The 24,764-nt window shown below is 36.2% G+C and overlaps 1 protein-coding gene across 3 annotated transcripts in view; it reads right to left on the reverse strand.

Moving 5' to 3' along the window:
- The window catches only part of GLRA3 (glycine receptor alpha 3), a 186,760-nt gene that overhangs the window by 82,042 nt on the left and 79,954 nt on the right, over nt 1-24,764 (reverse strand). For all 3 annotated transcript variants that reach the window (XM_055276442.2, XM_055276441.2, XM_063638452.1), the window contains exon 4: nt 4,792-5,015. In XM_055276442.2, the coding sequence (XP_055132417.1) occupies nt 4,792-5,015 (224 nt within the window). The remainder of the gene's footprint in view (nt 1-4,791; nt 5,016-24,764) is intronic.

Consider the following 24,764-nt stretch of genomic DNA (forward strand, 5'->3'; position numbering starts at 1 on the left):
TTAAAAATAAAATGACACCTTTTACAAAAATAATTTTTAACTTAGCAGGAAGGAATGAAATTTATTTTATTTATACCCTGTCGTGGGTCCCCTGATAACATTCATGAACCCACAGCACAGAAGAGTGAAGAATCATAACCTCATGTTAAGAGACTTTATAACTTAAAATATATGTATTTAATTCGTAAGTGATACATAACTTGTTATGAAAAATTCAAACAATATAAAATTACATATAGCAAAATGTACAGTTCCCCTTTATTCCTGCCCAAATTCCACTATTCCTATTCCTTTCTAAATTGTTTGGGGTTCATCTAAACTTCTATAGACTTATATATATGTATATTTTTACATACATAGTTATGCATATATATATTTGTGTGTGTGTATATATGTATATATATATATATATATATGCCTTAAATAAAAACATACAAAACATTTTTCTTGAACTGAAATATATCATGTAGGCTTACACTCAGGTCTATCTCATGCAAGTTATTTCATAATATGGGGTTATCACTGTGTTCAGTCATGTTCTTATTAGTGAACATATATAGGCCCTTCTTTGTTGCTATTTCAGTGTTTCAGTGGGTCTCTTTGTCAAAGATATCTTATGTACACATACGTATGTAATTTAGATTCCTAGAAATAGAAATGCTGAATTGAAGGATAAATGAACTTCATATTTTTATATATCTTGACAAATCATCTTCCCAGTTAACATCAAGTCATGTGACCACAGAAGGGATATTAGACAACTTGAGATCTTACTGGTCTTGTTAACTTCTGTGAAGGCATTTATAAAAAAATTTTCTCATTTGTTTCTTTCATTTTCCCCTTACATCTGTCTTATAATTTTTGCTTGAACTGTCAAATATAATTTAGGAAACTCAAAATGAGAAGGAAAGTCTATCGCATTCACTCATATTTTTGCTTCCTGTGTCCTTTTTTCCTTCTTGATATTCGTATGCTTCTTCTTTTATCATTTTCTTTTTTTTAGAAAGCTTCTTTGACCACACTTTCCAGGTAGATTTACTTGTGATTAATTCTCTATTTTCCTTTATCCAAGAAAGTTTTGATTTCCTCTTTATTCCAGAAGGATATCTTCCCTGGGTACAAGATTCTCAGATGAGAGTTCCTTCCTTTCAGCACCTAAAAAAATATTTGTAGCTTCTTTCTGGCTTCAATGACGTCTAGAAAAATCTACTCTCATTCTAATTGTTTTTCCTGCATAAGACATCATTATTTTCTGGATGCTTTCAGGATTTGTATTTAGTTTTCAGAAGTTTATGCATCATGTGTCTTCATATGGACATCTTTGGATTTATCCTGTTTGGGAACTCAACTGCTTGAATCTGCAGGCTCACGCCGTTTGCAAAATTTATTAACATTTCAGCCATTATTTTCTCTAGTTTTTTTTAGCTTCATACCCCTTCCCCCCTCTATCTGACACTCTGATGACATGAATGTTAGATCATTTGTTGTAATCTCACAGATCCCTGAGGCTGTTTCCCAGGTCCCACGGCCAATCTATTCATCTCTGTTGCTCAGATTGAGTAATTTTTGTTATTCTGTTTTATGGTTCACTGATTCTCTTTTCTATCTTCTCTATTTTTTTTGTTCCACCCATACACTGAGTTTTCATTTTGATTATTGTATTTTTACGTCTGAAATTTTGATTTGGTTTCACTTTGTAGCTTCTATTTCTTTGCTGAGGCTTTCTATTTTTCTCATTTGTTTCAAGCATATTTGTACAAGCAAATTTATCATGGCTACTTTAAAGTCTTTGCCAGATATCTAACATTTTTGTCTTCTCTTTTGAGATAGGGACTTGCTTTGTTACCCAGGCTGGAGTGCGCTGGTGTGATCGGGGCTCACTGCAACCGCTGCCTCTTAGGCTCAAGAGTTCCTCCCACCTTAGTCTTCCTAGTCACTGGGAACATAGGTGAACACCATCTTGCCCAGCGAATTTTTGTATTTGTTTGTAGAGACAGGGTTTTATCATGTTGCCTGGGCTGGTCTCAAACTCCTCGGCTCAAGCGATCTGCCTGCCTCAGCCTCCCAAAGTGCTGAGATTACAGGGTATGAGCCATCACTCCTGATCTCATCTTTGTCATTTGGATGTTGCCATCAGTTGATTGTCTTTTTCCAGAATTACTGAACATTTATGGTTCTTTGTATGATTTCTGGTTCTTTGTATGATGAATGTTTCTTGGTTGAAGCCTAGACATATAAATATTATTTTATTAGACTCTGGCTCTTATTTAAACTTTTTTGGTTTTCTCTGACATTGCTCTGCTTAGGCAAGGGAAGGTGTTATCTTGTGTCTGTTTCCTAACCACTCTCTATACAGGCCTGTGAGGGGAGACGCTCTGCCTTATTGCTGGATGTCCCAGGTGTAAGCATGATGTCCACTGACACTATGGTGGGAGTGGCCTCATAACTGCTAGGTGATGTTGAAAATATTGACTGTCCACTAAGTCTTCTCTAAAACCACCTCGGCAGAGAAGGACGGTATGCCTTGTCTCTGCAGGGAAAGGGCGGAATTCCTGGCTTTCTAAGTGGTCTTCCTGGCACTGTGAGGTATAAAGCTCACTATAGGACGGTGGGGCATGAAAATCCAGTACATTATTTGTCGTTTCCTGACACCATCTTGAGTTAGGTGTGATGGTACCTCAATGCCACCTCGTAAGACTGGAAGTCTGGACTCTTCATTTGGGCTTTGCTGTCTTAAGTAGGACTGCATTTCTTCCTGTGGTGTTGGGCTGGAGTAAAGCAGTTGTCTAAAGCTTTTCTGTCTTGTTAGGCTTCCCCTTTCCTAACATCTAGAGAATGTTAGATTTGCTAGAGAAATTAGGCTTTTGTTGGGACTTTGATTTTTGTCTGTACCCGCTGATGTTGCCATGTTGCCAGTTTCTTCATCTTCAAGTCTAGGATGTATGAAGCAAAACGAAAATTCTGGGAATTCACCTCCACGTCGTTCCTCAGGTTCCAAGGTATGTAGCCAGCCTGTGCTTATATCCACCACTGGGCATCTCCTTAAGTTTGTTCTATGTACTGTGTCCAGGTTTTTTAGTTGTACTTAGCAGGTAGAATAGAAAAAAGTATGTCTGTTCCATCTTCCCAGAAGTGAGATTCTTACTATCTTTTGATATTTCGTGGTGGGGCGGGGTTGGGGGGGTGGATTTTTGGTAATTTTCTTAAAAGGTGCAAAATTTTCTTGCATAGACCTGGAATTCACCATTAATTTATTCATCCATATGGGAATATAGGGCTTATTAGTGGTGGAACCTGAAATCTTCCTTTGTGTCATACGTAGCAGTTAATCACTCAAGACTATATTAGTACATATTAGTTGTTTCTCAGAATTCTGATGAAAGGGTCAATTCACAATAGAGTGATGTCACCCTGTCACTTTTAGAAATCAATAAATGTATGGAAAAGAAATCTGTTCACATGAAATAGGTAAATGTGAAAAGCAGGCGTAATATATTGGGATGCAGAGATGAAGAGCAGACATGGGATCAAGCATTATTTATAAAACCACTTTGCAGAAAAAAACATTTTCAAAATCACTAAGCTATTAAGATTACATTTTAGAATCCTACTATTTTATCCCTGATATTGGGCATATATGAACTCCAAATCAAATACCCCCATTCCTGATGAGAAGGAAAGTTTACAAACGAGAAGATAAGAGAGAGATAAAATAGAGTGAATTAATTTTAAGCCTAAGACCTCAATATTAAGCCTACCTTGATACCTTTTAAAACATGATACTGGTGATAAAAGTATTTAAATATTTGGCTCTTGCTACAAGTATAACATATTCTCCCTCTTCTAAGAAACAGGACATGAATTCTGTTCTTATGTCCTGTTCTTCACAATTAACCTAAATTAGAAAAACAATTATGGAAAATTTTTAAATAATCACTTCGTTTTAGAAGATTTTTTCAGACGTGACAAAGATCATCAAGCATATCACGTAAGTAGCTATTTACTGACTCTACATTTGTTTCATATTTAATGAACTGCCAAAGTTAAGTGAATCCTAGAGTTCAACTGTCAAAAATTTTTTATTAGTGTTTATTGTTTGGTATTAATTATTATTCAATATGGATTTTTTTAATGCTATACACTCTTCTGATAAGTCAATAATGAGGAACATAAATGTAAATAAGATCTTTTCCAGGGATCATGATTAAGGTTTTGTCATCCATTTTCACATAATACAGTGATTTTTTTTCTTCCCTGCCTTGTTCAAAGTTTATCAACAAATCATCACTTTGCAGCATGTTAGAAACAATGAAACTTGAACAGTTAGGGCAAAAATGCAAAAGAATGACCAGAGAAGCTCAAGGATATTTTAATAAACAACACATATACCCGAAAAATAATCTATGTAAAATGTATCTCAGATGAGAAACCTAAACATTTCTTAACCTATAAATATTTAAAGAAGACACATATACATAGAAGTATTATCACAATGTATGATTCAGCTGCCTTTCACTTTGCCTTTAAGATTCCTGACAACCTAGCTGATGTTAAGAATCACCAGGGCCATTTGTTTAAAAAGTGGATTTCCAAGAATTCCTTATATAGTTCCTGAATCTGGAACTTGGATCTGTTATTATTGATCAGACATATTTGGGAAACAATCTATTAGAGGAACTGAAGTGTAACAATGATAGCACTTTTTCAAAAATTTCAAAACTCTCACCAAACAAACCAACAAGGCACTATATTCTATTTCACTGAAATCGGCAACTTAAGTCCACAACTCACCTTATTGAATAAAGAACATTTCCATTTTTGAAAATTCTTAGCAATTTGTTGTCTGTAGTGACTTCATGAAAGTTGGCACCCTTTTCATTGGCAAAGAACAAATCAGGTTTCCAAATGGAGTCCAACATGGAGGGGTCAAGGTCTAAAGAGTCATCAGGATATTCACTGTATGCAAGGCGGGGATCATTCCATTTCTGACGAAGAAAGATATTCACTCTGTAATCCTATGATAAACGAAAGAAAGAAAGAAAGAAAAAAACCCTGCTTTAAAAAGTTTAGAATCCATAGTGTCAGTGTGGTGCCAAGGCAGGCTCATCAACTGTAGAAAATGTACCCGTCTTGGGGATGGGTTGTATAGTTAATGGAGGAGGCTATACAAGTGTTGGGACAGAGGGAGGATGGAAATCTCTGTACCTTCTTCTCAATTTTGCTGTAAACCTAAAACTCCTCTAAAAAATAAAGTCTTATAAAAAAGAGTTTTGGATCTTATGTACTGTTCTTTGGGTTTTTCTGAATTATAACAGGAACCAATGCCATCCTCGGGTACTCCCATTCCCCAGGATCCTCACTGATTACCACCTAAAAGGTCATCCTAGTTTTGAGGTTTTGGCCATGTCTTCAGTGACCTATATGCCTCCAAAGAAAAGACCACAATTTATCATGTTTAAAACTTGCTCTTCCATTCAAATTTTACTTTCCTGCTTTGTCAGAATAAAATGCTGGAATGCTGTTAGACACTTAGAGAAAGATATTTTCATCTTTGCATTTATTTTTAGAATAATTTATTTTAATAGATATCCAGTAACATCCAGAATATATTTAGTGAACTTTTCTTAAAAGCTCTGTGCGTTACAAAAATGACCATATACGCTTTTTCACAATGAAAGCCCATTTTCTCATGTTTAAGATAGCATGTAAGTTCTACGAAATAAGTAATTTGAGAAAAATAAAAGCTAACTTTATAATAATCAAAGAATAATAAAGGATGATTATTGTCAATAATATTTCAAGAAGGTTTGGCTAAAGAGATTTCCCAATTAGATCTTTCATAGTTAATTTTAAAAGGAGTCAATGATTTCAACTAAATTCTTGCTCACAATTTTGGACTAATGCATAGAATGACAAATGTTGACAGCTGAGTATATGTGTAGTGTTTGTATATACACAGTATATGAAAATAAGTACCACATATGTCTTTATAAATAATTTTTTCTAGATTTTTGAAATGAGCCAATAAATTAAATATAGACCTCATTGTAAGCATGATTAAAGCAAACATTATGAGACCACTTCATTTGCATGCAAAATAGCCAAGGCTGAAGACACTCACAAGAACTGAAAACCAGTTTTCATCTATTTTTCTATTTCTTGAATACCAAATTATGTGACATCAGAATATAGTAACCAGCCAATCACAACGGATGCTTTAATAATATCAGAGCAGGTAGATTGCTTATGTTATTGGTAGGTCAAAGTCAGAGTTTGTACTGAATGTTACAAATCTGTACATCCTCTTGATCAATATTTGTGCCCTGAGACTATCTTCTAACTGCAACTAAGGTTACATACCAGAAAATATTTTTTCTGCTTGCTAGCTGCCCCATGTATCTTCCACAGTGACAATGGAGCGGAGTTCACTTCAGCTTTTTGACAGAAAGCTCACGATATTGTGGAAATCTCACTTGCCACAAGGATCTACAGAACCTGTAAATGGGGATATGTGAACAAGCTTCTACCAGCCTAGAACAGGTCATCTTCTCTTAGCCTATAGTCCAGGGCACCAGGAAGCACAGCTCCATGGTTGGTGGCCAGTTCTTGTTTCCTTCGCTATTCTCCAGTGTGTGCCCTCAATATCACTACAGGAATCAATGACTGACCAAATCAGTCTCTCTCTGCTTTATAGGCAGGAGAAGACTGAACAAGGTCAAGTTATAATCATACCTGCCAGGAAAGACAACTGACTAGTAAAGAATGTACATTTGTACTGATTTATAAGATACATAATCAAGTTGTTTGAAGCATTTTTTGCTGTGACATTTCTTGATTTAGAACTCTGCAGCTGTTCACCACACTTAGGCAAAAATAAAAGTACTCTTTAAGTTGCAGTATATGTAATAAAATTTGGTAGAATCTCTTTATCCTTATGTTATTAGTACTAGTGATAAACTTTACAGATACATTTTCATTTCTTCCGGGAACACTTTTTGCTCCAAATGTGCACTAGAAAAGATGTCAAGTATCTTTCAGTTTCTGTTTCTAAGTAAATACAAGGAAAAAGCAACAGTCACCTGTCACCAAGGCCAAATGTTATCATATAACCATTGTAATGCTCTTTCTTAAATATCTCTGCCTCTTAATACATTTAGTTTAGGGAAGTAAGAACCATATGAGGCCACTGGATGACAATAATCCTGTCATTCATGACAGCATGGAAAATATGATTTTGTGATCTATTGTACTGCATGGTAAGTACAGTTAATAATAATGTATTGTATATTTCAAAATCGCTAAAAGAATGAATTTTTGACATTCTCACTCCTAAACTATATTAAGTTAGTGAGATGATGAATATGTTAATTAGCTTGATTAAATCTTTCTATGCTTTGGTTCAGGGCCAGGGTTCAAAGCAAAACAAAAATAACGATGTCCTGAAAACCTTAGAAACTAAGATTTTACTACTCCTTACAGTTTTGGTTTTGCTTTTTCTGCAAATGAACATTGAGATGGAAAGCTATTAAATAACCAAATTCAGCATTTCAAAAATGGTTTTTTAAGGCTGATTCTTCATAGCCACAGTATCCCATTATACCCAGCAACCAATTATATTAATTATTTCTGAATTTTGGCCATTTGTGAAAATGTGTAAAGAAAGGGGCAAGTAAACTGACAGTCAAAATAGTACCACCCTAAGAGAAGTCCTAATAACTAGACTTGAAATAACTTGCCTGTAATAAAATTCCCTGGAGTGAAGAAGAAAAGGGCCTTGTACAACACATTTTGTATATGACAAAAGGTTAAATTACATCTCAACATGATGCTACTCAAGAAGGCAACTTGGAGTGAACTAAAAGTTCAAATATGATGGATAAAAATTTTTAAAAGAAAATTTAGCAGAGTATGTGGACTTAACGTAGGGCAAATTATTTAAAAAGCACAATAATATTGATCATAAAATAAAGGTTAATAAATTCTATGACGTCAGAATTAAGAAATTCTGTTCATCCAAAGGTCACTTAAGGATAATGAAAACATAAATTATACTGCAAGAAGGTATTTGCCACATATACAACTGACAGTTGATTATTAACATGCTTTAAAATATTTCATACTAATAATTGAGAAAAAGACAAACAACTGAGTAGAAAAATGGCCAAAACAATAACAACATTTTACAAGGCAGGCATTGCAAATACTCAATAAGAATCTGAAAAAAATGTTCAACCACATTAGTAAACAAAGAAGTGCAAATTAAGATATTAATGAGATACCATTTTATATTTACTGGGCTGTTAAAAATTAGACTTTTGATGATATCAGAATTTGTCAAAAATACAGGGAAAAATAATCCTTTATACCTTGCCACAAAAAGTATTAAAAGATGGAAAAAACTGGCCAGGTGCAGTGGCTCACGCCTTTAATCCCAGCACTTCGGAAAGCTGAGGTGGGTGGATCACGAGGTCAAGAGATAGAGACCATCCTGGCCAACATGGTGAAACCTCATCTCTACTAAAAATAAAAAAATTAGCTGGGCGTGGTGGCATGTGCCTGTAGTCCCAGCTACTTGGGAGGCTGAAACAGGAGAGTCACTTGAACCCAGGATGTGGAGGTTGCAGTGAGCCGAGATCATGCCTCTGCACTCCAGCCTGGTGACAGAGCAAGACTCCAACTCAAAAATAAAAAAAAAAAATGGAAAAATTAACATTGCGACATAAATTTGATATATGCATACTCAGGGTACAAACATTTTAGTTCAAAATACAAAACTTAAAGAAATCCTCGTGCTTATGCAACAGAAGACATATACAAAAGTATTTATAGCAACACTGTTAGCTCTAATGAAAAACCAAGCCAAACCAAACCAAAACCTGGAACCAATTCAAATATCCATTGGCAGAAAAATGCGTAATAAACTGTGCCATGTCAATAAAATCAAATATCTAGTAGTGAAAATAAATTACCATTATTTCCAATGATGAGGATGAATCTTATAAATGTAAAACAGTAAAAAGAAAAAAAGCAAATGCTGGGGATATAATGTATGGCACCATTTTTGTAAAATTCAAAACCAAGCAATTTCTCTCTCTCTCTCTCTCTCTATATATATATATACACATATATATATCTTTATGTGTATGTATGTGTGTATGTATGTGTGTGTATATACACACATATTCATCAATATAGAATTATAACTACCAACTTTATGATAGTGATTACCTAGGGAAATCCTGGGGAATGAGATAGTGAATTATACAGATATCTTTAATATTGGTAATGTTTTAGCTCTAAGTCTAGGTAAAGGATTCAATAGTGTTTATGTTATTAAATTATACTTCATCACATATATATTATGTATGTAATTATATACCAAAATAAATCTTGTTATCATAAGAATTCTTATAGCTGAAAGAGGAGGAAGGGAGTCAGTGCCAAAATGAGGTGATGTGAAACTGATTGGGTCTCTGCTGGAGGAAAAGGGCCAAGGAAGAGCGAAAGAATGTGGGCAGCCTCTAGAAGCTGTAAAAGCAAAGGAATGGATTTTCTACTAGAGTCTCCAGAAAGAACACTGCCCTGTAGACAGCTTGAATTTTGTCTGGCGAAACACACTGGACCTCTGACCTCAAGAAGAGTAAGGTAATAAATTTGTGTTGTTTAAGCCACTTGCAGTATAAATATTTTTAAAGTTTTCTGTATGTTATGTTTTTTTGACATCTTAAAAAACCCTTCTGGCTGTGGAGAGACTACCTCTCCCAGTGCCAGTCAAATTTCAGAGACAGCAAAGGGCCCGGCCTGGAGCATGTCTTGAGTAAACAAACTAATAACCTCAGAACCTTCCCTCCTCTATCAGCCAGTGCACCTGGAAGACAGTGTTCCTGTGCCTTAGTCATCTCAGGGCTAGGTACCAGGCAACTAGAAACCATCTCTATAGCCCAAAGCCTGGCAAAATTATTCAAACTAAGCAACCCTAAATAAACAGTTCACCTTGCCCTGCCTGCCTCTGCAGAAGAAACTCCAATAAAGGCTGTGGCTTAAACTTTCATGCTCCTACCTTCTGCCTCCTGACCACCATGATGTCTTTCCCACATGGCCCTGCATTGGGATGCTGCGCCTCTTGTCTCTAGGACCTGTGAGTATAATAAACTGTGTTTTCTCCTGAGTCTCCCTGTTTCTTCTGTGGCCACACCTGACTGACCATCTCATAAAAGAATAGAAACACCACTCAATTTGTGGCAATGTGTTACAGTAGCAATAGGAAACTATTATATTTTTTTGAACTGATTTGAATACAATATTACTACCAGTTTTTGACGACATCTCTAAAACAACAGATTTTTTTTTTGGCCAGTAATTGGAGAGGGTAGAACACTTAAGGTAAATATCACTGGATTCATAGCCAGATGGAAACAATAATCCAGAATTCTTTCTGTTTTAAAAAATCCTAATCAGAGATATTGGCAAATTTCAAAATGATCAGAAAATAACTCACCTTTGTCAAATAAACAAGAATGAAGTTCAAACTCCCTACCAATGTCTCACTGGTTTAGCTGTATAAGCTTTTACAGTTCTGAAGTCCTGTACAATATAGGTTCCCATGCGTCAGGAAGCACAGAATACCGACATCCAATGGTGCAATAATTGCTTCTAACATCATCTCTATAATATCCCCCATGTTGCCTATACCATCTGCTATATGAACCCCACCACAGGGAGGGTGATCGTCTGGGGCCACTGATTCTGCAGTAATGGCCCATTGGGAAAGTGCCTTTCAATTCTCTGTTACTAAAGCAACAGGGAAGAAAGTCATTTTATAAGAACTATTTGGAGGCTTAAAAGGTTATCTTAAATCTCCCTCTGACTTCTCCATTATCCATATGTACAATTATTCTCTCAGAAAAAAGAAGATTTTAAAATTCCAAAATTTTTTTAAAAAGCTATCTAATTGTGTACCAATTCTGGAAACATGCAATTAAGAGGGATTGATTAGAACATAAAATGTGCTGGATCAATTAAATAACACTCTTCATATCTCACTTAGTAATCTATGGGTAAATATAGGATTGAAAATTAAAATACTAGCAAAAACAATACAAAGCTGTATTCCACTAAGAATATTACCCATTCTGTACACTCGAATGCAATAATTTCTGGAGAGGTAAACTTAGTTGATGGGAATACTCTTTCAGAAGTTGAAAGAAATTGATTTCAATTAATATAGTCCTTTCCGTTTGTGGGTGCCTCGATTTAGGTGTAAACATCTACAAAGGGCCAGTACTCCTAGTAGCTGCTTGCTGTCAATGAAAAATAGTAATTTTTGTTGCTCTTGGATTGCAAGGTAACAAATTAATCTCCCATTAAGGTGCTGCACAGCTGTGCTCCACAAGCCCCATTCATCCACCAGCCCCTTCTGTCTCTGATGCTCACTTAATATTTCTACTCAATTCTCCTTTGTCTGCTAATTGTATGACTAATTTTCAGCCCTAAAAAAATAGGCTAGATAACCAGGTGGACTGCACTCTGTTCTTCACAGCAAGTTGTGTCAACAAGCCTGTGGGTAGGAGAAAAAAATGGCAGAAGTTTCTACATCATTTTTCTGCCCACTTCTCAGCTCCTAAACTCCAGTTCACTCCATTTGGCGTTATACCCACTAGGAAGAGGAAGCTCATCTATTTCTCCTGGTTTAGACAACAGGGACATGGAAGTCCACTAATACTTTTGTTCATGACCTGAAATTTGCATCACAAATCCACTCATTCCAACAGAATATTCTCTCTGGATTGCTTTTATTGCTGCTTCATGTTAATTACACAATTTGCATGTTAAAATAAACATAATCATTTACATATAAGACATTATTTTGCATTTTGTATATTTATTTATTTTATTTATTTATTTATTTTTTGAGATGGAGCATGGCTGTGTCTCCCAGGCTGGAATGCAGTGGTGCCAACTCTGCTCAAGGCAACCTCCACCTCCCTGGTTCAAGCGATTCTCCTGCCTCAGCCTCCTGAGTAGCTGGGATTACAGGCACCTGCCACTGCATCCATCTGATTTTTGGATTTTTTAGTAGAGATGGGGTTCCGTCATGTTTGCCAGGCTGGTCTGGAACTCCTGACCTCAGGTGATATGCCCACCTCGGCCTCCCAAAGCATTGGGATTCCACCACACCTGGCCTCATTTTGTATATTTAATACGTGGGCATCTGCTTACTATTATTTTTGGACCTTCACTAAACAATTGTTCTACTACTGAAACATATGACTTGGCTCCTAAAACAGTGAAAGTCTCTGGGGAAATGAAGTATCATTTGGTCTTTGGAACATTCTATTATCAATCAACACTACAAATGCTCTTCAAATCAGAATTCTAAGAATTTCTTCCCACAAATGGGAAGAAAATCTTTTGAGAAAAGTTGAGAGATACTTCAAAATTTTGAGGTGGATAATAGCGTCGTAGAATAATAATGTTTTTGAAGACATTCCAACTAGTGTGTTTCCTTAAATGTCTGATATAAACTGTATTCTATTTTATTAATGTGTTTTTAAAATTTAAAAAATCATGGTCAAATGTACATAACATTTATCATCAGAGACATTTTATACATTAACAGTATTACGCAGTCATCACCACCACCACCTAGTTTCACAACAGTTTTTTCACCCCACAAGGAAATCCTGTATCCAGTTAGTGATCTCCTTTCGTCCTCCTCTAGTCTCTGGCAACCACTCATCTGCTTCCCGTCCCCATAGATTTACCTACTCTGGATATTTAAATAAATAGAATCACACTATATCTGACCTTTTGCATGCAGCTTCTTTCACTTAGCATAAGTTTTTACAAGGTTTTATGATACATTTAAGAACACAGAGGTCATTTGTTTATAGAAGCGTGAAGGGCCTTATTGAGACAATTATATATGTAAGGTGATATGTAATATGTAATAGTTTCAGAGATATATTTTTGGAAGTGAGTGCTCTATACATAATGATGTACATGTACATGTATAAGCCATCACAATGCCTGTATATATGTATTATACGCAAAACCCATGGGAATCCACAGTCATCATAAAATATGAAAACGATAGCTACTATTAATAAAATGATACTAACTTTCCAGGCATAAAACTAGATGCTTTAAAAATAATTTGGAATTGAAGAAATAATAAGTAAAATTGCCCTGTATATAAAGTTTCAGGATCATACTGATGCTTGTAAAGGCCTAACAGCCTCATCTTGCATACAAGTACTTTTCACGATAGCGACATCAGACACTGTCAGGGTTTATCTATTTACTTCAAACTAATCAGTGTTTTTTTTTAATATCATATGTAATTCGGGACTAATGTTATAGAACTAACAAAGAAAAAAAGATTTATTTTGGGCCTGCATAAGATCAAATTTTATCAGAATAAACAAATAATGTGAACCAAGTTTGTCTACCTCAAGTGTTTCCAGTTTAAAGATATCTAGATTTTTAGTTATACACACACGTATTTAAAAATTTCATCTATTTAAAAGTTCTCACTTCCCTTCACACTCTTTTTTTTTTTTTTTTTTTTTATACTTTAGGGTTTTAGGGTACATGTGCACAATGTGCAGGTTTGTTACATATGTATCCATGTGCCATGTTGATTTCCTGCACCCATTAACTCCTCATTTAGCATTAGGTGTATCTCCTAATGCTGTCCCACCCCCCTCCCCCCACCCCACAACAGTCCCCGGAGTGTGATGTTCCCCTTCCTGTGTCCATGAGTTCTCATTGTTCAATTCCCACCTATGAGTGGGAACATGCGGTGTTTGGTTTTTTGTCCTTGCGATAGTTTACTGAGAATGTTTTCCAGTTTCATCCATGTCCCTACAAAGGACACGAACTCATCATTTTTTATGGCTGCATAGTATTCCATGGTGTATATGTGCCACATTTTCTTAATCCAGTCTATCATTGTTGGACATTTGGGTTGGTTCCAACTCTTTGCTATTGTGAAGAGTGCCACAATAAACATACGTGTGCATGTGTCTTTATAGCAGCATGATTTATAGTCCTTTGGGTATATACCCAGTAATGGGATGGCTGGGTCAAATGGTATTTCTAGTTCGAGATCCCTGAGGAATCGCCACACTGACTTCCACAATGGTTGAACTAGTTTACAGTACCACCATGTAGTAGCTTGGCATTTGATAAAAGATATGGTTTAGTAAATAAGAACAAAGGAATAGACATTATTGGCAAAAAACTTTGTTGTATTTGACATTTGTCCTCAGTAAGGAAACTGAACATAAATATAATTATTCCAATAATTATTTTCAAATTTTTCTGAATGCTAAGGCTTTTTTTTTTTTGAGACAGAGTCTCTCTCTGTCGCCCAGGCTGGAGTGCAGTGGCTCAGTCTTAGCTCACTGTGACCTCTGCCTCCTGGGTTCAAGCAATTTTGGTGCCTCAGCTCTAAGTTGCCAGGATTATAGGCGCCCACCACCACGTCTGGTGAATTTTTGTATTTTTAGTAGAGATGGGGTTTCTCCATGTTGGCCAGGCTGGTCTCGAACTCCTGACCTCATCAGATCCGCACACCTTGACCTCCCAAAGTGCTGGGATTACAGGCGTGAGCCACCATGCCTAGCCAGTGCTCATGCTTGTTATCACAGTTATACATTTTAACTGATATTTAAATTTTCAGAAATTTAAACCACTTATTTTCTTTGGGAATTTTTTAATTCATGAGAGCTTTTATGGCATATAACTAACTATGAAATGTGAGAGGTTAAAAATTAAAGGAAAAATGTTCCACTTTGGAAGAATCTTAGTTAATGAAATATTCTGTCAAAGAAAAAAATTAAATTGCATTTGTTTTCTTTCTGAGCAATCCAGATAATTCTTAACTAGTTGTTTATTGATTTGGAGATTGGCCAAGGAGCTCTGTGGAGGCTAAGCGTACTGTAAAGTTGGAGAGGAATTAACTTCTTTTAGAAACTATCATTGAATATTGCTGCCTCGTTTAGGACAGCTCTTGACAGTAACAGATGAAATGTTTGCTGTTTCTGCAACAAATAAAATTTTAAAGTCCACAATTCACTCTTAACTAAACAGGACATATATAACCTATTAAAATCAGAATTAAAAGAAAAATGTAATCAATCATTAGATATTTTCTACTTGGGTAGAGAACACCACTCATTTTAATATTTCTACATTTACAGGTATTTGGGCTTATGCATACATATTTAAAAGTATTTGAATGTAGGGTGTCATAGGCAAAAGATAGGTCACAAAATTTTGGTGTGTTCTTGAATTGCATACAAATATTTGGCAACCTGTATTACCTTCTATTTGAGCATGTAAACTTGAGGAAATTCATATTTTGTTGAATGTAAATCCTAGTGTAGGTTTAGCATAATGTCGCAGCTGAAACTTTCAGAAATACTTAAGTATGATTATTTCATTTCCACATTATAGTTTTGATCTGTTCTGAATCTATTGATATTTCTTTTCTCTGTAAAATTAGCTTGCTATTTGTACTCGAATACTTTCATGACAGAAAAATTATTTGAAGTGATGAGAACACATGGACTAAATTAAGCATCTTTGCCAATGGTGTATTGTAGGACAAGAACAACAACTGAGATCTCACTGCTTTTCATTCAGGCCTTTTGCTATCAAAATAACTCAGCATGACACATAACATACTGCTTACTACAAGTGACACCATCTCATAGGAAAGGTCTCTTTTATGGTAGCAGATTATTTTCTCTCAGGGACTATGCCCATATACCAGCTGAATTCCACTGAGCAACTTCTGTTCAAACCATGTAGAAAAGGCTCAGTAAAGCCCTGCTCAGATCTCTGGCTTACAAAATCACGGCATATAATAAAATGTTTGTTTTGTATAAACCACAAAGTTTTGGGATAGTTTGCTACGCAGCAACAACTGGAATAGAACTAGGAAACTAGAAGTGGGTGCTGTTCTAAGAAGAAAACTTAAAACATGTTCCCTTGACTCTGGGAGCAGGTAGCAAGAAGTAGGTTGCAAGGATTTGAAGAGATTGTTGTGATGGCTAAAGGAACGAGAAGGAAATTCTTATTAGAGGAGAGAAAAGAAAATCCACCCCTACATTGTGGGGCAGAAAGCTTGACAACTCATTTCAGTAATGTAGAAAACAGAATATGCAACTAATGAACTGTTGCCTTTGGCTAAGAATATTTTCTGGTAAATTCCTGAAAAATTCCACTTCACTTTTTTGTGGGCTCAAGGTAAAGATCTTCTCAAGGATGTGACTACGACCCCTTGCCTATACTTCAGAAATATTAAAAATGTGCCTCATAAATGTTCTCAATTAGATTAAAAAGTTTCTAAGAATCATAAGAGCATTATCTCAAAGAATCTTGATTCCCAGCCCAAGGTAGGGAATCATAGGAAGCCCACAGAAATATTAAGAGAATTAGACTAGTAGAAGCACCACTGGCTTCATTTGAAATGGACAGGGACAGTTCAAAATGCAAAGAGCTTGCAAGGTTCCCACATTTCTATGAGCAGGAAGCAGTATGAAAAGGCTACTTTGTAGCAAACATGGCTCATTTTTACAGAAAAGGAAAGGTAACTCAGAAGGCAGAAACAAGAGCCAAAATGGTAAAGTCAAGATCCACATCTTCTGGGAGCAGGACTGGGCCTTAATAATGTAACTGGAAGGATATGCTTTCCCAGGCTTCAGAATTGCTACGAACCAGTGACTACAATGTACTTCCCATCACCCCTTCCCTATTGAATTGGAACATGTTAACCCTATCGCAGTTTTCCTATTCTGTATCACCTCTGTAGGCCGACTTCATGTGGGATAGAAAACCTGTTCTTAAATTCACAGGTCTTTTGATCAAGAGGAATCATAAGATCCACCTTTTGGGAACCTCATTTGCACTTGCATCTAATTTAGTTGACACAATTCCAGACTTCAAAACAATGCTATAGTGGGACAAAAAAGCTGGGGTCTTTAGGAAGGGGTGTTTATGTTTTGCATATTGGAAGAATGTAAATAATGTCACTAGAAGGCCGACTGTGTCAGATTAAAGATGTCCTGTGGGTTGCAAGAATCCTCAAAGCTTTTACCCTGTCTCTTGAAGCGCTCTGAGACACAGCTGGCTGCCATGTCAGAAGTTAGAAACCCCTGAGAAGCTACACTGGAGGAGCCAAAGAACTCTGGTCAACAGTCCCAGCTAGGTCCAGATTTCCAGGCTTCCTCACCAAGGCACTAGGCATATGAATGAAACCATTTTGAATGCTTAAGGCAAGCTGATCCTCCAGCTGAAACCAGAGAGTTTATAACAATGACAAGAGGAGCAGAAAAGTTATCCAGCAAATCCCTGCCCAAATTCCTGATCCACATACATGTGAGACCTAATAAAATTGGTGTTGTTTTAAGCCATTTTATTGTTAATGTTCCTGCTTTAATTTGTTTTAAAATTCAGATAGAGCTTACATACAGAGCTGTACCAAATGCATAGAGATGTGTAACCACCATCACAGGCAGGTTACAGAATAGAGCTCTCACCCACAAATATTCCCTGTGTTGCCCTTTTGTCTTGAAACCATCCTTACACCTATTCCCTCAAAGCCAGTGATGCCTTCTTCATCCTCATTGTTTTGCCTTTTCTAGAATGTTGTATAAATGGAATCACACAATATTTAACTTTTTGAGTCTGGCTCCTTCTTGACTTAAGTTATTATGTGTATCAGTTTATCCCTCTTAACTGCTGAGTTGCATTCAATTGTACGGGCGTGCCACAGGGCTTATTCATCCATTGATGGACTTCTGGTGTTTTTCCAGTATTTTGTGATTATGGATAATGCTGATGTATACACTTATGTATGGGATTTTATGTAAGCAAACTTGTTTGTTTCTCGTAAGTAAATATCTAGGAGTGAGATTACCGGGTCATATTAAGTGTATGTTTACATTTAGAAAAAAAGTGCTAAACTGTTTTCTAGAATGGCTGTACTATTTGCACTTCCATCAATTATATATGAGAGTTACAGATTTTTGCACTCTTATCAGTAATCAGTAAATTCAGATTTGTTTAAAAAATTAATTTCACCTTTTCTAATATGTGTGTATTTGTACTCATTGTGGTTTTAATTTGCATTTTGCTAATGGCTAATGATGTCAAGTAGCATTTTCTGCCTATTTGCAATTCGTGTATCTTCTTAGTGAATGTAACAAACATTTAAATTGCTCATTAAAAGTATTGTTTTTATTTTACTATTAAGTTTTTAGAGTTCTCTATAAATATTCTGGATACATATCCTTTGCCAGACATGAGATTGGCAAACTTGTTTTTTCACAGCATGTAGCTTTTTTTTCCTTCTATTAACAGCATTTTTCACAGAAATAAAGGTGTTTAATTATGATAAAGATCCCTTTATCAATTATTTATATTTTTTAAATTGTGCTTTTGGTGTTATATCTAAGAGCTCTTTACCTAACCCAAGGTCACAAAGATTTTCTATGTTTTTGTTTTCTTCTAATGATTTTATAATTTTAAATTTCATATTAAGGTTTGCAGTCAACTATGAGTTAATTTTTGTATGAGGTATGAGTATGTATTGCAGTTTATTTTTTTCTTCTGCATAGTTGACAAATTATTCCAACACTATTTGTTGAAAAGATTAGAATGCTATTTTCTTATGGTGCAGAACCTTGGAAGAGCAGATTTAAAACTGTGTGAGGCAAGAGGTTATTTGTTCACACCTGAGTTTTGCTCATCTTTGAATCCAAATATATAAAATGTTTTTTCTTTTGCTCAGACACACAGAATAATTGGCATTAGCTAGAAATTCCCTAGCATGGCTTTTGTGAGAGTAATGACTAAAAAACAACAAAAAAAGTCAGGTGTGACAAAACACAATATATCACAACAATTTTGTTATTAAAAGAAAGTAGTTTTAAAGATAATAGTTAAAATTTTAAGAAATGTTATTTGTTAGAAAGCTGACAAGCTAAAATTGAATCTGTAGTTCAATATTTAACATCAGTAGAAGCTGTGTGAATGGATATTGACCAGGGACTCACCTGATTAAGGGTAAGAAAATGTATTATTTGATGTTTTTAATAAGCTATTTTAAGACACATAATTTGAAGAGTAGGAACACTAAAGCTTGCTTTGAGTATTGTTCAGAATGAAATAGTTGTATAACATATTCTGCAGTAACTCTGGTACTAAAATTGTCAAGAGCAAGCAATTTAGTCCTAATATAAGTAATAAGAAAGAGAAGCCCCAGAAAGGAAAGAGAATTGTAAAAATATATTGCATTCTGAATCAAATAGCCACTGGCAGGGCAAAACACTGCTAAACTCATGGGGAAATTTAAGAAGGAAAAATCTCTCTCCTTTGTTTCTGATGTTTGCTTTTTCTTCAGTGTTTTGAGAGTAAAAAGAAGATAGATGGAAATTCAGACTTGCAATATGTGCCATTAACAAGTTATAAAGCTCTTATGATCTCAGCAGAAAAAATGACAGCTTTTAAAGCCTGTTCCCTGGTGTTTCATCACCTTTCCCAGAAGGATATAAATTACTGGAAGATAATTGCTGTGAATACATCATCCTTTTTCTTGAGATTCCCTGGTCCTTGTGAAACTCAATCTATGTCCCTAGGAGCAGAGTTGGTGGAGAAGGATGATACCATAGAAGACAGATGGAAAATTATTGAAGATCCATTCTGTTGGCTTGTTTTGTTTTACTTTACCCTTCCCATTTAAAAGCATCAAGAAAGGACAACCTATTTGATTACATAAAACTCTGTATCTGTTGTGGAATATCCATAGCTGTTGTGGAATAAAAATTATTTCATAAGGAAATTCAGAATTAAACTATTTCCTCTCTTTTAAATTTAGTCTCACAGAAAAGTTGCAGAAAATAAGAGTTTCTGTAAACCTTTTACACAGCTTCTGCTAATGTTAATATTTTATAAATTCATAGTAGTTTTTGAAACCTGAAAATTAACATTGATACAATACTATTAACTTACCTGCAGACCTATTTTGAATTTCATGAGATTATGAAAAAAGAATTCAAGATTATAAAATTAAAGAATCTAATATCCTCTAATATCCCTTTTTTTCTGGTTTAGATCTAATCTAGCATCCCACATTGCATTTAGCTTTTAACTTAGTCTCTTCTAATCTGTGACAGCCCCGTAGTCTTTTTTTTCTTTTTTCATTTTTTTCTGTCTTTCATATCCCTAACACTTTTTGAGAATACCAGCCAGTTATTTTGTTGGATGTCCCTCAGTTTGGGTTTGTCTGATGTTTTCTCATAATTAGATTGGTATTATTCCTTTTTAACAAAAATGCTGCAGAAAGGATACTGTGCCCTTCTCATTGCATGATTTCAATAGCACATGATGTTGACCTGTTTCATGGGTGATGTTTAGCTTGGTCGATTGATTAAAGAAGTACCTGCCAGGATGATTCATGGTAAAGCTATAGTGAGGCTTATTTGGTACTATTTGCATGATATTTTAGGTTTCCTTATAACCCTTGCATCTTGGTGGATTTCAACAATTCTTATATTTAGTGCATTTTTGAAACATTTTGTAATTTCTAAAATTGAGATATTACATACAATAGGCGTTTAAGTTGAAAAAAAACACAAATAATGTATCTTAGAAGTGACAGCTCTGTGCCTGGGTTTATGAGTACAGAACATGACCCCCTCTCTTGATCCATATACCACTGCAGCTGCAGCTGTTGCTGCTGTCACTGTAGGCTGGGGCAGGCAACCAAGAGGGCTGCCGGTCTGCGGCTGTGAGTGGTGACTATGTCCCCACTAGTAGCATGGCCTTTGTGCCTGGGCTCACAAGGGAAGGAGAGGGTTCTTCCCCTACTCTGTATGGTGCTGTGGTGCTGCTGCCATTAAAAGTAGGTAGGCTTGAGAGCTATGTGTCTGGGGCTATGGTTGGCAACCCAGCATTGCAGCCACTGGCAACACCAGTGTGCGGTGCTTGGGACCCAGAGAGTTGCAGTGCCACTGCCACTGCCATTGCCCATACCACACTGGCTGCTCAGGGACCTGAGAACCCACTCACCTATGTGGCCTGTGACTGCCATTACTGGCATCAGAGCAAGCCACTTGGAGGACCAAGAAGAGGTGTGCCTTGTCTTACTGACACTGGTGCTAGTGTATGTTCCCCTGGGAGCCTAAGAACAGGCACATTCAGCACCCTGCTACCACCACTGGGACCAGAACCTAATGACTGGCCCACCTGGCATCCCTGTCCCCAGCAAAATTTAACCATACCCTCCACTAGTACCTGCACCCTAAACCACTGAGGAAATCACAAATACCACCAATGCTGTTTATAGTCAGGTAAATCATACAAAGATTGCACGACTGCATGCACCCAGAATCAAAGCCAAAGGGTTCTAATCAATTGAAACCATTGATACATATTCAGGAAAAAGTCATTCCTTGTGAATTCAAAGAATTGTAAGAAATGACTATTACACCAGATACGTAGATATCAACATAAGGACATCAGAAACATGATAAACCAAGGAAATATGACACCTTCAAGGGAACACAATAATTCCTCAGCAACAGATCCCAACTGCAAAGAAATTAACAAAATTATGAAAAAGGAATTCAAAATTATGATATTAAAGAAGCTTAGTGAGATAAAGAGACTTTGAAAATACAATAGACAGAAATCAGACAAACAATTCAGGATATGAATGAGAAATTTACAAAAGGGATAGCTATCTTAATAAAGAACCAAACACAAATTCTGTAACTGAAGAACTCCCCGAATAAAATGCAAAATACACTCAAAAGCTTCAGCAGTAGACTGAATCTAGCAGAAGAAAGAACCACAGAACTTGAAGAGAGGTCTTTTGAAATCACCCAGTCAGACAAAAATAAAGAAAAAAGAATGAACAAAATCTTTATGATATGTGAGATAGCATAAAGCAACCAAACATACAAATTATTGGTATTCCTGAAGGTGGAGAAACGTTAAAAGGGTTTGAAAGCCTATTTAATAAAATAATACATGAATACTTCCCAAGTCTAGCAGGATATTTAGACATCCATATACAGGAGGCCGAGTGTCCCCCAAAGAGATACAATGCAAAGTGGTCTCCGTGACACTTTATAGCACACTGTCTGAAGTCAATGGCAAAGGAGAATTCTAAAAACAGCAAGAGAAAAGCAGCTAGTCACCCCTAAAGTAGTTACCATCAGAATAACAGTAAGCACTTACTGTGTATTTTCATAGTTTTAGGTCTTACATTTAAGTATACTTACTGTGTATTTTCATAGTTTTGGGTCTCACATTTAAGACCCATTTAAGTGCTGACTTTTCCCTATAAAAAGGACATTGGTCTTGGCAAGGTTTTTATGGATAAAACCTCAAAAGCATAGTCAACAAAAGCAAAAATAGACAAATGAGACCATATTAAACTAAAAAGCCTCTACAAAGCAAAATAATCAACAAAATGAGGAGATAAGCTGCAGAATGGGAGAAAATATTTGCAAGTTACTCATCTGACAGGCAACTAATATTAGGACCATATAAGGAACGTGAACAACTCAATAGTAAAAAAAAAAAAAAAAAAAAAAAGGTGGGGGGAGCAAATAATCCCCTTAAAAGATGGGCAAAAAACATGAGTATATATTTCTCAAAAGAACACATAGAAGTGGCCAACACATATCTTAAAAAGTGCTCAACATCACTAATCATTAAGGAAATTCAAATAAAAACCACAATGAGATATTATCTTATGCCAGTTAGAATGGCTATAATTTTATTTATTCATTTATTTTTGCTATATTATTTTATTTTTTTTAATTTTATTATTATTATACTTTAAGTTTTAGGGTACATGTACACAACGTGCAGGTTTGTTACATATGTATACATGTGCCATGTTGGTTTGCTGTACCCATTAACTCATCATGTAGCATTACGTATATCTCCTAATGCTATCCCTCCCCCCTCCCCCCACCCCACAACAGGCCCTGGTGTGTGATGTTCTCCTTTCTGTGTCCATGTGTTCTCATTGTTCAATTCCCACCTATGAGTGAGAACATGCGGTGTTTGGTTTTTTGTCCTTGTGATAGTTTGCTGAGAATGATGGCTTCTAGCTTCATCCATGTCCCTACAAAGGACATGAACTCATCATTTTTTATGGCTGCATAGTATTCCATGGTGTATATGTGCCACATTTTCTTTTTTTTTTTTTTTTTTTTCAGACGGAGTCTTTCTTTGTCCCCCAGGCTGGAGTGCAGTGGCGTGATCTCGGCTCACTGCAAGCTCCGCCTCCCGGGTTCACGCCATTCTCCTGCCTCAGCCTCCCGAGTAGCTGGGACTACAGGCGCCCGCCAACACGCCTGGCTAATTTTTTGTATTTTTAGTAGAGACGGGGTTTCACCGTGTTAGCCAGGATGGTCTCGATCTCCTGACCTCGTGATCCGCCCGCCTCGGCCTCCCAAAGTGCTGGGATTACAGGCTTGAGCCACCGCGCCCGGCCATGTGCCACATTTTCTTAATCCAGTCCATCATTGTTGGACATCTGGGTTGGTTCCAAGTCTTTGCTATTGTGAATAGTGCCTCAATAAACATAAGTGTGCATGTGTCTTTATAGCAGCATGATTTATAATCCTTTGGGTATATACCCAGTAATGGGATGGCTGGGTCAAATGGTATTTCTAGTTCTAGATCCCTGAGGAATAACCACACTGACTTCCACAATGATTGAACTGGTTTACAGTTCCACCAACAGTGTAAAAGTGCTCCTATTTCTCCACATCCTCTCCAGCACCCATTGTTTCCTGACTTTTTAATGATCGCCATTCTAACTGGTGTGAGATGGTATCTCACTGTGGTTTTGATTTGCATTTCTCTGATGGCCAGTGATGATGAGCATTTTTTTCATGTGTTTTTTTGCTGCATAAATGTCTTCTTTTGAGAAGTGTCTGTTCATATCCTTTGCCCAATTTTTGATGATGTTTGTTTTGTTCTTGTAAATTTGTTTGAGTTCATTGTAGATTCTGGATATTAGCCCTTTGTCAGATGAGTAGATTGCAAAAATTTTCTCCCATTCTGTAGGTTGCCTGTTCACTCTGATGGTAGTTTCTTTTGCTGTGCAGAAGCCCTTTAGTTTAATTAGATCCCATTTGTCAATTTGGCTTTTGTTGCCATTGCTTTTGGTGTTCTAGACATGAAGTCCTTGCCCTTGCCTATGTCCTGAATGGTATTGCCTAGGTTTTCTTCTAGGGTTTTTATGGTTTTAGGTCTAACATGTAAGTCTTTAATCCATCTTGAATTAATTTTTGTATAAGGTGTAAGGAAGGGATCCAGTTTCAGCTTTCTACATATGGCTAGCCAGTTTTCCCAACACCATTTATTAAATAGGGAATCCTTTCCCCATTGCTTGTTTTTGTCAGGTTTGTCAAAGATCAGATAGTTGTAGATATGTGGAATTATTTCTGATGGCTCTGTTCTGTTCCATTGATCTATATCTCTGTTTTGGTACCAGTACCATGCTGTTTTGGTTACTGTAGCCTTGTAGTATAGTTTGAAGTCAGGTAGCGTGATGCCTCCAGCTTTGTTCTTTTGGCTTAGGATTGACTTGGTGATGCGGGCTCTTTTTTGGTTCCATATGAACTTTAAAGTAGTTTTTTCCAATTCTGTGAAGAAAGTCCTTGGTTGCTTGATGGGGATGGCATTGAATCTATAAATTACCATGGGCAGTATGGCTATTTTCATGA

Source organism: Symphalangus syndactylus, chromosome 4 (genome assembly GCF_028878055.3).
Source record: "Symphalangus syndactylus isolate Jambi chromosome 4, NHGRI_mSymSyn1-v2.1_pri, whole genome shotgun sequence".
Classification (NCBI taxonomy): domain Eukaryota; kingdom Metazoa; phylum Chordata; class Mammalia; order Primates; family Hylobatidae; genus Symphalangus; species Symphalangus syndactylus.